At 44.4% G+C, this 15,000-nt stretch overlaps 2 protein-coding genes across 5 annotated transcripts in view; both read right to left on the bottom strand.

Moving 5' to 3' along the window:
* Positions 1-15,000, bottom strand: part of HAAO (3-hydroxyanthranilate 3,4-dioxygenase) — a 97,793-nt gene that overhangs the window by 62,556 nt on the left and 20,237 nt on the right. The window contains exon 1 of one of the 4 annotated variants that reach the window (XM_085856132.1): positions 7,747-7,815. The exons of the other annotated variants lie outside the window; for them this stretch is intronic. Coding sequence (XP_085712258.1) covers positions 7,747-7,800 — 54 coding nt within the window. The 5' untranslated portion in view covers positions 7,801-7,815. Of the gene's footprint in view, positions 1-7,746; positions 7,816-15,000 lie in introns of those variants that run through there. 4 annotated transcript variants of the gene reach the window in all.
* LOC147012248 (uncharacterized) overlaps positions 9,410-15,000 on the bottom strand; it is a 15,862-nt gene continuing 10,271 nt past the window's right edge. Inside the window, exon 2 of the mRNA XM_085856134.1 lies at positions 9,410-14,763. Coding sequence (XP_085712260.1) covers positions 13,256-14,338 — 1,083 coding nt within the window. The 5' untranslated portion in view covers positions 14,339-14,763 and the 3' untranslated portion in view covers positions 9,410-13,255. The remainder of the gene's footprint in view (positions 14,764-15,000) is intronic.

Here is a 15,000-nt window from a genome sequence, read left to right as displayed (position 1 = left end):
TTATACTGTTCACAAACAAACAAACAAACAAAGGGGTGAAAACAGTAACCTCCGATCTTCGATGGCGGAGGTTAACAAGGGTGTCTGTTCATGTCAAAACCACCACAGAGTAATACATATATGCAAAAAGTAAGTGTAAGTATACTTTACACTTTTACAAACAGATTCCATCACGAAAAGACTCAAAACCTCATCAGTATACCACTGATCACTCACAATATCCAGGCTCAAAAGATAAGCCTGCTCCATTTTTACTCATGCTGAAACCATACCTTTAAAGCACAAAAGCACATTTGCCTTTTTCCCCTTCAATTTTGCTTTCCTGGTTTTATAAATTGCCAGTTTAGCAATGCCCAACAGAAAAGACAAAAACGAGAGGACTGGTTTACTTTTATTAGCCCCCCTGATTCCATAAAAAAAAGACTGGAAAGGAAAAAACCAAATTAAATTTATAGAAAAGCTGTTGAAGGAAGAGAAAGAGGGGTACCAATCTCTTACATTCAATGAAAACGTGGATAACATTTTCAATAAAATCACAAAATGGACAAGAAATTAGAACAGAAGAATTAAACTTATGGAGTAATGTCTGTGTGACCAAGGCTTGATGTGCTAGTCTCCAACTCAGGTATCCAGTTCACCCAAGAGTTGGAGAACTATACATTTTGTTCCACACTGGAGTTAAAAAAGCTCCAGCAGGTAAGGTCTCATTCCACCGATTTTTCAACAGTTTTGTAAAACCAGGTATATATGCTTCCAGACATATGTTGTGGAAAGCCGTTTTCCCCATGACGTGAAACACACCAATTTCCTCCAAGTTTCAGGAGAACACACCCTCTTGTTTTTTTGAGGCAATTTGAATTTCAGGGAAATAGAGACGTGAGTCTTCCACTAAATCCACACCAGTCCACCCGATGTTTAGTCTATGAAAGGTTTGAATTACTGCTTTCAAGACATTTTCCACAATATGAGCAGAACGAACACCAGTTTTTAATGAAAGTGAGCTTACAGGTAGCCAGGCATTCAAGGATGGCTGCAACAGGTCTCGCACTCTGTTTATTCCAACACTGGTGAAACAATGCATAAACGACCTGGAGGTTGAAATTCTAGAGAATAAAGGATTCCGAACTAATGGCTCATATACAAACTTTTCGGCATCGTATGATACCTCTAAAGTCCCTGTCACACCTTGACGATTTAGCCAACATATGCCTGACGTATGCAAAATTGGGCTAAATCGCTGGCACACGTCGAATACGGTATGGGGAAGTTTGTATACGTTAAGAGCACGCTGGCATACGTCGTAGTACAATGGCATACGTCGTAGTTCATGTAGCTGTTAGACAAATTTTCCATGCTTGAAATTTCCCGACGTATGCCAGCGTATGACTCACACGTTCCGCATAATGCTGGCCATAAGTTATAGGCACGTTACGCGATCGTTGACACACGTCGACACACGTTACTTGTAAGTTACTCATAAGTCGAAACACGTCGAGGTAATGTTTGGCGTACCCGAAACTTATTTCTAACCTATGAGTAACGTGTTGTCGGCACGTTACGCCATCGTTGACACACGTTACTTGTAAGGTACTCATAAGTCGAAACACGTCGAGGTAATGGTTAACGTCAGTGTTCCAGACTCCCTGTTTTATTTTTTTTTTTTTTTCTTCGGTATGACGGTCATGTTGACACTTCAATTTCTAGTGCGGTTATAATATAATGTAATTAAAAGTTGCCGCTCAATGATTTAAATCATAACCGTCATACCGAAGAAAAAAACCCCCCCCCAAAAAAAACCAGGGAGTCTGGAATATATATATTTTTTTTCCCCAAATAAATTTTTCCCCAAACCCTGTTCTCCTTAATACATCAAACAAAGATGAATGGTTAACACTGTCAAAAACTTTTTCTTGATCTAAAAGTAATAAACCAAAACCAGGAGATGTAGTTCGACCGAGACTGATCAAGTCTCTCACCAAAAAAATATTATCGTATATGGAACGTTCTGGAACACAGTACGATTGATCAGTGCCAATCAAGAAAGAGATGACTTCCTTTAGACGGGTTGCAAGTGCTTTTGACAATATTTTATAGTCCGTGTTGAGGAGTGACACAGGCCGCCAATTTGCGGTCTCATGTAGATTTCCTTTCTTCGGAAGGAGACACAAAACTGCCCTCCGGCCGCTTAATGGCAATTTACCTTGTTCAACACTCTCCTGAAAGACCTCAAGAAGAGTAGGGCCGAGAATGTCCCAGAAAGCCTTATAAAATTCAGCCGGAAGGCCGTCCTTGCTATCCTTGAGTGCAGCAGTAAGTTCTCCAAGAGAAATGCCAGGCTCAAGCAATTGTTGTTGGTCTTCAGACAGAGAAGGGAGCTGTTCAAGCATCAGCTTCCTATTCTCCTCATTCACAGCTTTTTGCGAAGAGTTTAGAAAAATAGTCTTGTAGTTCATGCTTGATATCACTCTGGGAGGTCAACAAATCACCACCAGAAGAGCGCAAAGCAAGGATTTGTTGAGAGGTCTTTGACCGTTTTTTCCAAATTGAAGAACCCTTTGTTTGTTGTGTCAAGTTGGATTTTTCGTTCCGCAGTCGGACGAATGCACCGGCCGCCCGCTCTTTCAGCATTTCAGCCAGAAGGGTCCTTTTCTCCTACAACTGCTGGACATTCATGCTAGACAATCCAGCTTTCTGCTCACAGATAAGTACATCGTTTTTTTAAAGCAGATATCACACCAAAAGCGTTGTATGTGCTGTAAGAGCAGTATTGTTGGCAAATAATAGGTCATTGTCAGGTCAGGTTCGATCTGTGACCTGCTACAGGTACCATGTAAACCTGTACTAACCTGTTCCATGGTCGGGTTGTCGGCGACTAAACCGTCTCCCCCACCAGGTTTTCTGGTGAGGAGGGTGTTTGGATATGGACACCCAGCAGGATTAAAAACAAAACCTGTCAAAGGGCGGAGGAGCTCCTTGTGAGCCAACGGCCATCCATATCTAGTGCCCAACTGTGTCTGCGGACGTCCTCCTGCAGTTGGGTCAATTATTATTAGGAGGTTGGTGGCAGGATTTGCACTCCGGCCACCGTAAAACCCTTCATTCCGCAAAACGCAAAAACGCAAAAAAATCTGAAAACCCACTCCGTGGGAGTACCTCCTGTGCAGCTTCCCTTCGCAGGGCAGCTCACCGGATGACGGGATTGGGGCAAAGCCTTCGGGACCCCCAATCTTTGATAGGAGGGAAACCACGGGGTAACATCCCTGGGTCAGATTGCGGGAGAGTGTGTCGGAGTGGTGCTGAGGTGTCGTCCACCAGACGGCGGTCTCCTTGGGTTAACCTGAGGCGGTCCCTTTGGGTGGGTGCCTGGAATGTCCTATCCCTAAGAGAGAATGATCACCTGTCTCTGTTATCATCTGAGCTCAAGCGTTTGGACATCGGGATTGCAGCTCTCTCTGAGGTTCGGAGACCGGATTGCGGCGAGATAATGGTGGGTGGTTACACCTACTATTGGTCTGGTCGCTCTGATATTAACCATACCCAAGGAGTTGCTGTAGCTGTGTCCAATAAGCTGACCCCAATGATAATTGAGGTAACACCGGTCAACGAGCGTATTATGAGATTAAGGATTCGTCACTCCTTAGGTGTCATTTCCCTGGTCTCTGTTTATGCTCCGACTGAGGCGAGTGATCTCACCGTGAAGGATGCATTCTACGCCACACTCGAGTCTGTGGTTGATCAGTGCCCCAGACGAGATACACTTCTAGTCTTGAGGGATTTCAATGCATCGACTGGAACTGATAGGGACGGTTATGAGGTGTGTGTTGGTCCCCATGGGTCAGGAACTATGAACCAGAATAGCACTAAGTTCCTTGACTTTGCAAGAAGTCATGGACTTAGGGTGGCTGGTTCATGGTTTCGGCGCCCACAAGCTCATCGCTGGACTTGGTATTCCAACGCTGGCGGTGTGGCAAAGGAGATTGACCATGTCCTCATTGACGGTCGTTGGAGGATGATCCAGAACTGCAGGGTCCACCGGAGTGCTCAGTTCCTCAATACTGACCACAGGCTTGTTGTAGCAACTCTAAAGCTGCACCTTAAATCCTGGAGAATGGTACCATCGCAGCCGAGGCTGGATGTTGCCAAGCTCAGGGATGAGAGAGTAGCTAAGGAGTTTGCGAACAGGCTGAGTGGACACTTGGGGGGTCTGGGTGCTTTGGGGGGTCCTGAAGAGTTGTGGAGCGCCTTCAAGACCACCGTCTTTGATGTTGCCGGTGGATGCCTTGGAGCTCACCGCAGGGCAAAGAAGAATTTTGTCTCTCAAGGGACACTGGATACCATTGACCAGAGTCGCAGGGCCAGGCTGAATGGCAGAGCTGAGCTGTTCAGGGAGCTGAGGCGTAAAACTGTACGTGCACTGAGGGTGGACAAGGAGGCCTATGTGAGAGGAATCTGTGAGGGGGAAGAGCATCACCTGTGGACAGGTGATTCTCGTCCCGCTTACAGGGGAATTCGCGCATTACGTTCATCCAAGCCCATCCCTCGGAGCACTACAGTTCGAGCAGAGAGTGGTAGGCTCTTGACAGAGGAGTCTGAAGTGAAGGCCCGCTGGGCCGGTTACTTTGAGCGGTTGTACCAGGCTGATCCCCCAACTGTCGAGTTGGACGTCAAGGGTGTGACAATCCCTGTTGCTGACCCTCGAATCAACTGTGGTCCACCTACGCTTGTGGAAACACGGGCTGCGGTGAACCAGTTGAAACGGGGCAAAGCTCCAGGGATCTGTGGCATCCATGCCGAACTTCTCAAGGCTGGTGGAAATGCTGCACTCGTGTCGTTGCATGCAGTTTTGTGCTCTGCCTGGAACACAGGCATCATCCCAACTGAATGGAAGAGGGGCCTTGTTGTCCCTCTCTGGAAAGGGAAGGGTGATCGCCAAGACTGCAACAACTACCGAGGGGTGACGCTGCTCTCAGTGCCGGGCAAGGTCTTTGCTCGGATAATTCTCGATAGGGTTCGCCACCATCTGCTTGAGCTCCAGCGTCCAGAGCAGTCAGGCTTTACACCAAAGAGGTCAACGATTGACCGTATCCTTGCACTTCGTGTCCTCACCGAGCGCAGACGAGAGTTTCGGCAGGGGCTGCTTGCAGCCTATGTTGATCTCTGTAAAGCGTTCGATTCAGTGAATCGGGATGTCCTCTGGAGGATTCTTGGTCTTCGTGGGGTGCCACCAAAACTGATCGATCTGATGTCTGAACTCTACTCTGTTACTGAGAGTGCTGTGAAGTGTGGTCGTACCATCTCTGACTTATTTCCAGTTGTTACTGGAGTTCTTCAGGGATGTGTACTTGCCCCCACACTTTTCAGCACTTGTATGGACTGGATTCTAGGGAGGATGTCGGAGAGATCAAGTTGCGGTGCGTCATTTGGGAATGTCAAGATCTCGGACCTTGACTTTGCAGATGATGCAGTCATCTTTGCAGAGACTTTAGACATCCTCTTGGGGGCCCTCGAGGTGCTGAATGAGGAGTCGGAGCCATTGGGATTACGGGTTTCTTGGATCAAAACTAAGATCCAGGCTTTCGGTGACATCTTGGATGCTGCTGTCCTGTCTGTGTCTGTTTGTGGTGAGGATGTTGAGGTCGTGGAGAGATTCACTTACCTTGGCAGTGATATTCATGTCTCTGCTGGCTGCGAGTCAGACGTCAATAGACGTCTGGGTCGGGCCTGGGGAGTCATGGATTCACTGGATCATGGGGTGTGGCGCTGCCGGTACCTGTGCGGGAGGACGAAAGTCCGAGTCTTCAGGTCCTTGGTACTTCCAGTCTTGCTCTATGGGTGCGAGACTTGGACTCTGACCAAGGATCTGAGACGGAGACTTAATTCCTTTGGTACCAGGTCTCTTCCGAGAATCCTTGGCTATCGCTGGTCGGATTTTTTGTCCAACGAGCGGTTGCTGAGAGAGACTCGGATGAGATTTGTTACCTGCATAGTCCGTGAGCGTCAGTTGCGGCTGTATGGACATGTGGCTCGTTTTCCTGACTCTGATCCTGCTCACCAGATTCTCTCAGCGAGGGAGTCTCATGAGTGGAGGAGGCCAGTGGGTCGACTACGTGCCTCATGGTTGCAACAGGTTGACCATCATCTCAAGGAGATGGGGATGGGCCTGGCATCTGCCTGGGGGATGGCCAGACGGAGGCCCCTGGAGTACCGGCGGAAAGTGGACGCAGCGACGTGCTGTTCTGGCACATGCTCCCATACCTGACCTGACCTGACCTGTTGGCAAAAACATTTCATTTGGGACATTGTGCAATCCCACCATTGTCTTAAGTTCAAATATGAACCCTTTTGTGACTCACATTTTCCCATACCATTTTAAAAGCTTCTATAAAATGTGCACTTTGTAAAAGTTTCAAATTAAAAGTCCAATATGCACTTCCACAGATATGATGAGGAAAGCCACACACCATAACAATCATGTGATGATCGGAAAAACCAGACGGCCTTAAATAAGAGTTCTTACCAATGTTTACCATTTCATGATCAACATAAAATCTCTCTTGGCGAGCCATCGTCAAAACATTTCTTGATGCACAAACCCATGTATACTGACGGATATTACGGTTTTGTACCCGCCACACATCCACCAGTTTAAACTTTTTGACGAGCTGTGCCAAAGGCCTTGCACTGGGTGGATGAGGCTCACAAGTGTTCCGATCAAGTTGTGGGTTGAGGGTGCAGTTGTAGTCACCCCCCAGACACAACAACATGGTTAAGTCAATGGTGCTTACAAACTCTGCCAACTTGTACAGAAAGGCACCTCTTTCAGAGTTAGCACTAGGACAGTAAACATTTGTCATGCAAATCTTTAGGTTACTACTGACAAATTGCACAGACAGTAAATAACCTTTGCAAATTTCCTTACAAGTTATCTCCGAAGGCTGGAGTCGAGGATGCAACACTATTGCCACACCAGCCTTGGCCTCAACAAGCACACTCGAGAAAAAGAGACAACCTTTAAGGATTTTACACCACTCATCCTCAGAAGACTGATTTGCATGCATCTCCTGTAGCATTAGCACATCAACTTTTTTCATTTTGTTAGAGCTGAAATACCTGGAGGCGACGCACACAATTGCGGCCTCCATTGATGTTCAGGGATGCTACTTTTATCTCCATTCTGTTAGTTATTCTTGAAGCTCTTTACCAGCCCGAGTAACACATTTCCTTAACCTTTGGAATTGAGGATCTGACATGTTAACCTGATAAGGATCACGAATCATACTCCTTGCAGTTTTAATGAAATCGTGTAAATTCGGGAAGTAATCTTTGATTTTACGTATATTTTCCTGAATGTATCATCCAGGAATTTAATCACATTTTCTTGAGACACTAAGGTTGTGTCATTTCCCCCTTCATCCTCTTGAGAGCTTAAAGCACTGAAATGTGGGGTCGAAGAGGTTTCATCTGAATCAAGTACTTCATCTATGGCTTCTCCTATTACTTGTGGAACACTTACTTTTGGCTCAGAAGAAAGTTCTGCTCTGTTTACGGACCCCTCCGAATTTGCCTTGTCCATGTCCTTCCCCTCTATAACCCTTACATCATCATCTGTGAGGGAGGGGTTAACATTTAACTCACAGGGATTTTCCCCTTTATCTATTTCTCCATCACCGTCAGACATAGCTATTAACTCGTCTGAACAAGTTTGGCTAACAGGACAAACACTTAAAACATCCTGAGATACCTCACCGTTCTCTGTGTCCCGCTCAGAGTCGGCCAGGGGAACAAGCGAAGTTTCCACATCCGCACACGACTCTGGTACCACCAAGGGATTTCCAATGTCAGACGTCCCTTGGAGATCCACCAAGCCTGACACGATCTGGACCTTATTCTGCTCCTTAGCATCAAAGGCATTAACATTTGACCACTTTTGGCCTTTTTTCCTGTTATCGGTAACAGATACCTCCATATCGTCCACACTGTCCTGCACAGTGGATGGTAAAGGAGAGGAAGCAACCACTTTCACTTCCTCGTTAGGTGGGGGTGGATTAATTACGTCACGATTACACTTCCTCTCTCCAATGCTGGTCGGGGTGGACGAGTCCAATTCGTCGAACACCTCAGCCGGGGGGGAGGGGGGGGCAGGGCTCGGCTCCCGATTCACCTTCTCCCCATTAGTTTGTGGTGAGGAAGAATCGTTCCTCACCGCACCTCCACTTTCCTGCGGTGAAACCGCATTGGGACAAACACTCTTCACGTACCCATAAGCTCCACACCCAAAACACGTCATAACCTCTGAGGAGGCAAACATTTTATATTCAAACCCGTGGATTTTTACACTGAGTACAACATTCAGTGTTTTTTCATTTTCAGGTAGTATCATATAAACCACTCTTTTAAAGGACATGACGTGGTTAAATTTATCGCTAACATGACGCAGTTAATAAACCTTATCGAGAGAAATAAGGCGTTTTCACAAACACTAAGAAATCAACAATTAAAGTTGAGAATTAACAAAGAACACGGTCGCAGTGAACGAGAAAAACCTCCCCTGGCGGCCATGACAGGCCTTCGGCCTACGATTTTCTCGACACGAGACCGTGGGTGTGGTGTAGTCTGCGGGCCTACGGGGAAGGGCATGGTGGTGTGGGAGTGGTCGGAGTGGTCATCGTGTCTGCAAGGGATATAAGGAGTGCGCGCCGCCTGAGGCGTTGTAGTAATGCTGTAGTCGCCCGGCTTGTGCGTGTGCTGCATACGTAAGAAAGGGGAGCCACGGGCAAAGTACGCCCGCGCTCGCGCTTGTGCAACACAGCCCGGCTCGACTGTTCCCCCGCTCGTGTCTGCCTGCTAAGCATCTTCTATCCAGTATACCACAGTGGTCGGTGTCTGTCCGTCCGTCCGTCCGTCCGTCTGTCTGTCTGTCTGTCTGTCTGTCTGTCTGTCTGTCTGTCTGTCTGTCTGTCTGTCTGTCTGTCTGTCTGTCTGTCTGTCTGTCTGTCTGTCTGTCTGTCTGTCTCTCTCTCTCTCTCTCTCTCTCTCTCTCTCTCTCTCTCTCTCTCTTCTCCAGACAGGAAGGAAACAAAACACGGGAAAAGTCCACAAGGAAAAAAAACGAACACATGGGGAACGAAAAATGGGGAAAGTGGAAACACCAAACAGCACAGCAGAGGAGGGGGTACTCACGACACGAAGCAAGGAGCGGCCATGACAGTACGAGAGAGAAAGAGAAAGAGAAAGAGGAAGAGGAAGAGGAAGAGGAAGAGGAAGAGGAAGAGGAAGAGGAATTGATTTTTCATGCTTTTATCATAAAGGTAGAAAAAATTATTTTACCAAAACAGATGAACGACCAATTATTTTTAAAAACATTTTAGGTTGATTCATACATTTTAAATCAGAAAGGAAACTCAAGTGATTCATTTACAACAGAGCAAAGAACATTTTTTACACACCATTTGTCAACAAAATCCTGCATTCTCCCAGACTTGCAACAGAAAAAGAAATCAAGCTGAATGCGAGACACAACAAAGTTCTAAAGGTTAATAAAACACAAGAACAAGCATCCGCAGATTCCACCTTCTTTTTCCTTGTCTTATAAATTGCCATTTTTGCTTCAGCACCAAAAACCTGGCCAAAGTAGTCTCAGATTTGAAACTAGAGGAAATAGGGAAACCATAAATAAATTTCACCATGGAAAAAGAAAGACCCATCTTTAAAATAATATCATGCAAAAACTGAAAAAGAGGGACAAGTCTTCTGCAATCTACATATGCATGACAAAGCGTTTCATTGTTTTCACAAAATGGGCACAATTCCGAGATCTCATTGGAAAACTTGTGCAATAAGATATTATAAGGGAGGATGCAATGCACTAATCTCCATTGCAGGTCGCCCGAACGTTTAGAAATTGGGGGGGGGTATATAAACCTCTCCATGCAGGGACAAGAGGGGTCGAAGTTGGCAAATGTTCTTTCCATTGAATCCCGAAAGGACTTTTAACTGAATCAGCAAAAATATACTGAATACAAAAGGAATACAGGTTCCCCTTCTCAATGGAATTTAAAGGTACAGATTTGCCATCCCAGTCCAAAAGCAAAACAGGGAAGGCATATTGATTGGGCAAATCCACAAAATGAAAAAGACTCCTGAAACCCACTCCAAAACTCATTAATGCCTTTAAGATAGCAGAAAAAAGCTGACCAATTATCCGAATTGATTTCAACCCAGTAATGGTGGAGATTTCATGACCAGATTTCCATCTTTCTTTTGAAAAAGCCAGCAGATTGTGCACAAGAAGTATATTGGACCCCACAAAATGTTGCACAAAAGCCCTAGAGGATGGGATTCCTGCAAAACAGGGATTGTAGGAAACTGGTTCATTCAAGAACATCGAGGCAGTAAAGGAAGTGACCTCACGTTGCATTGATAAAGCTTGCCAAGCATTGATCACACTCTGCATATACAGAGGAAGTGGTGACACGTCGATCTTAAGGAGGTCAAGCAAAAAAAGCTCACGGCCATATCCTAGCCAGCCCGCTTGCTTTAGCAAACAAAGGGTCAAACTCTCCCAAGGCATGTGGTTAAAAAGCAACTTTTTCACAAAAAGAATGCGGAAAGTCATGATCCTGCTGGTGATGTCAACAAGCCCTTGACCCCCCTCATTACAAGAAAGGCTGAGCACACCTGGTCGAAGCCAGTGCTTACCACCCCAGAAAAAATCGATCAAGTGTTTTTGAATATTCTAAATCAGCCATGCAGGTGGCTGCAAGACAATAAACCTGTGCCACAAGATGGAAGAGACCAAATTGTTAATAACTAAAACTCTTCCATGATATGATAATTTGCACAGAAGGCCCCTCCATCTCTGAAGTCTGGAGTAGACTTTGTCTGTTAGTCCATCCCAGTTTTTCTGAATACTTTGAGCATCACCAAGGTGTACACCCAAATGGTAAACACTATTATTCTTCCAGGATAAATTGTTAGGTAGTGTTGGGAAGGAAAAATGCATTGCTAATCCAAAAAAAGGAGGCATAACTCTTTGTCCAGTTTACTCTGGCTGAGCAAGCAAGGGTAAAATTGTTCATAGTTTTAAGTAGCTCAGATACATCTTCTTGACATTGAATTGTAGTGCAGATATCATCTGCATAAGCAACAACTTTTATAGCAGGTATGTCCGGAGCGACAGAGAATCCCACAAGCTTCTCACACAATTTAACTAAAAGGGGTTCAAGGGAAAGAACATAAAGGAGTCCGGATAAGGGACAACCTTGCCTTATTCCTCTGGTCTTATTATTAAAGGGAGGAATCAACTCATTATTTATTTTGAATAAACTATAAATATTGTGATACAACAACTAAATATATGATACAAAAATACGACCAAAACCAAAACCATTTAGGATAGCAAATAGATAACTATGATCTATACTATCAGAGGCATGCTCTTGATCAATAAAGATTAAGCCAGTACTTTTATGTAGAAGATCACACACATCAACAATGTCACGAACAGCGCCAAGATTGTCATATATTGATCGTCCAGGCACACAACAGGTTTGATCAGGATGCACCAAAGAGTGAACTACCAATTTTAAGCAAGAGGCAAGGACCTTTTAAAAAATCTTGTAGTCGGTGGTCAGTAAGGAGACAGGACGCCAATTTCTGGGTAACTGGGTGTCTCCCTTCTTTGGTAACAAGGAAACAACGGCTTGCCGGAAACTGAGGGGGAGCTCCCCAACTTGAAAACTTTCCTTGAGTACTTCCAAAAGTTCGGGTCCAATAATGTCCCAAAACGTTTTGTAGAATTCACAGGGGATTCCATCCAGACCAGGAGCTTTCCCGGACGCCATACTGGAAAGAGCAAGACCCAACTCCTCCAGCGTGATGGAACTCTCCAAAGAGGCTCGCTGTGACTCAGACAACTTGGGTAAAGGTTCAATAAAGGCTTTTGCAACATTCAAATCAATCTTTTTCGCACAGAATAAAGAACAAAAATAATCGACTACAATTCTTTTAATCATCTTAGGTTCACTTACTATCCCTCCTTCAGGTGATTGTACAGATAATAATTGTTGTTGTGTTTTAGTTTTCCTCTCCAAAGAGAAGAAAAACTTTGATGAAGTGTCAAAAAGACTCAAATTTTTAATCTTAAGCTGCACTAAAGCCCCTTTAGCCCTTTCTTTGACAAGACTGTGAAGAAGCTCTTTTTTAGTTATAAATTCTTTACATAATCCTTGATTTCTGTTCAACTCAAGAGGATTTTTTTGCAACTCTAAAACCTCTTTTTCTAGAATCGTTATCATAGAAAGACTATCCCGAGAGTGATGAAGTTTATACTGCGAACAAAAGATTTTGATGTGGATTTTTACAATTTCCCACCATTGTAGCTTGCTATGAAAAGTGTTTTTCTTTATGTAAAGAGAAGTCCAAAAGATTCTAAAAGCATTCCAAGAAACCATGTCTTCCAAAAGACTAACATTTAGAGCCCAATCGGCACTCCTACGTTGAAGATATGGAAAAGTTAATTTTAAAGAAACTCAGTGGTGATCCGAAAAGCCAGAGGGAGAAATTGCCGTAGACAATATGAAGTTCCGAAAATCATTATTAACATAAAATCTATCTAAGCGAGCAAACGATACCCTGTTATTGGAAGCTTGACACCACGACTATTGTTTAACTTTGGGGTGCTGCAATCTCCAACCATCAACCAAATTATACTTTGCTAAAATGGTCGCAAACCCTTTTGCATTCTCAGGGTGAGGTTCTGAGCCATTACGGTCCAGAGCTGGCTCCAAGGTACAATTAAAATCACCAGCTCAGCACACGAGACCACTAAAATCAATCTGGGATAAGCAATTGTCAAGAATGGAAAAATATTCATTTCTTTCTGCAGGATTACTTGGGACATAAGCATTTAATATTGTGATTTTATAGCCTCCATAAGAAAAAACCACAAAAGCCAAATGACCTTGCATGAATTCGTGAAAAACAATTTGGTCCGATGAAAGACTTGATCGAAACCAGAAAGCAACTCCTGCTCTGCAGCAATCAAAGGAACTGAAAAACCAAGAACCCCTTATTGTGGTTTGCCACTCTGCAGAACAAGTAGGTCCACAACGCACATCCTGAAGAAGAGCTACATCAATATGCTTTTGATCAAGTAACAGTCGAACATGTGTTTTACGTATAGGGGCGCGGCCCCCATTTATGTTGAAACAAACAAGAGACAGAACCATTTTAGTATTTTATAGGTGGGTACTGGTTACTGAAGTTCTTTCCTTGCCAGAGTTACATATTTCCTCAATCTGTGTACCTGGGATTCATTGGTGCCAGAGGCTGCCGGATTTTTAGTAATAAGGGATGCGGTAAACATAAATTTATCGAGTTCCGGAAAGAAATCGGTTAGTTTAATTTTTTTCCGAAAGGTGTTGTGGAGGAACTTGATCAGCTTCGCAGGAGCAGGGCCATTTAAGCCCTTGTGGTCTTGTGAATCTCCAGCTGCACCATCCAACTCAGAAGAATCTGATATTGAACAAGTATCATCGGAATCACACGACTCGTGTTCAAATTCAGCTTCCTTTTTCTTTACAGATAGAGCAGACATTGGAAATGGTTTCACGAAAAAGGAATCCTCAGGAAGCAGATTTCTTTCTAACTTTTCAGGTGTCTGCTTCAAAGTCACTGAGGTAATGGGTGTGGCTGTAGATGTGACAGGCAGTTCTATGGTACTCGGTGCAATTACAGTTTGGTGAGATTGTTCTGTGGTGTTAGGCACAACTATAGTTTGGACAGATGGCTCTGACTTATTAGGCTCTACTGTAGTCTGAACTGCTGGTTCCGAGGTATTAGGCACAACCATGATGGTTTCAACAGATAGTTCTGAGGTATTTGACGTGACTATGGTTTGAACAGTTGGTTCTTGGGTGTTAGACACAACTTCAGCATGAACGTCCTGCTTCAGTGTATGACGACCTACTGTATGTCCAGAACAAGTTTCGTCCCCACCTGGGACATCTACTGATGGTTTGTTTTGAAGCTCCATAGTCTCCTCGTCATCACATGTGAGAGGACAGGCATAAACATCTGAAGGATTTTGGTTACTCTCTTTCCTATTGAGTGAAACCCTCTTCACAGCGACTGCTTCGGCGTATGAAGAAGGTTCGACGAAAACTGCATTTTGGTGCCTTCGTTTTCCTCGTGTCACCCAACCAGACTCATTTTTTCCATTTCTTTGATTTTCAGAATTTTCCCCTGCCTCAGTGGACACCCCAGTGACCTCAGGTTCATTTACATTTTCAACTTTACTTGATTCTTTTTCAACACCCCTTGGGCATTCATTTTTCATGTGACCATACTGTCCACATTTGTAACACTAAAGTCTGAGATGTGGCAAAGATGCGGTAAGTAAACTTTTCATGTTCAATTTTTAACATCACGTCGAGCTCACGAATGTTTGGCTTTGGAATAATAAATAGTTGACGTCGAAAGGAAAGAATATGTTTTGTACTGTGGTCCTTAAAGTGAAGAGGAATGAAAGGTATTTTTGAAACAACGGTGCCATACTGTTCTAAAGCAGCTTTAATCTGCTTGTTTTTGATGAAGGGAGGAATATTTGACAGGAGTACCTTCATCGATGGAACATCGAGGGGTGATATGAAGAGGAATATATCCGGCTCCACAGTCAGTCCTGACTCCACAAGCTGCGCCACCATTTCCTCTTTAGCGACGAAGATAACAACACGCTGATTCATTCTCGATGCAGCTATTACACTATGCATGCCGATTAATTTTCCGACAAACAAAACAACTTTTTCAACTGAGATTTCGGGTAGTGGTGTACACGAAAACCCATTTTTCCGACTTAGAGACTCGAACAGCTCAACGGTCGCCATGACTTAGGCGCAATAACACTCAATGCCTCGGGGTAAAAAAAAAAAACACCGTGGAACTGAGTGCGCTCTCTCACTCTCAAACTCCAAAAAGGAAAAACAAGAGAGTAAAATATAT

This window comes from Eptatretus burgeri, chromosome 15 (genome assembly GCF_056783735.1).
Source record: "Eptatretus burgeri isolate ZD-2024b chromosome 15, Ebu_testis_v1, whole genome shotgun sequence".
NCBI lineage: Eukaryota > Metazoa > Chordata > Myxini > Myxiniformes > Myxinidae > Eptatretus > Eptatretus burgeri.
Note: the sequence above shows the minus strand (reverse complement) of the source record. Positions and strands in the feature narration are given on the sequence as shown.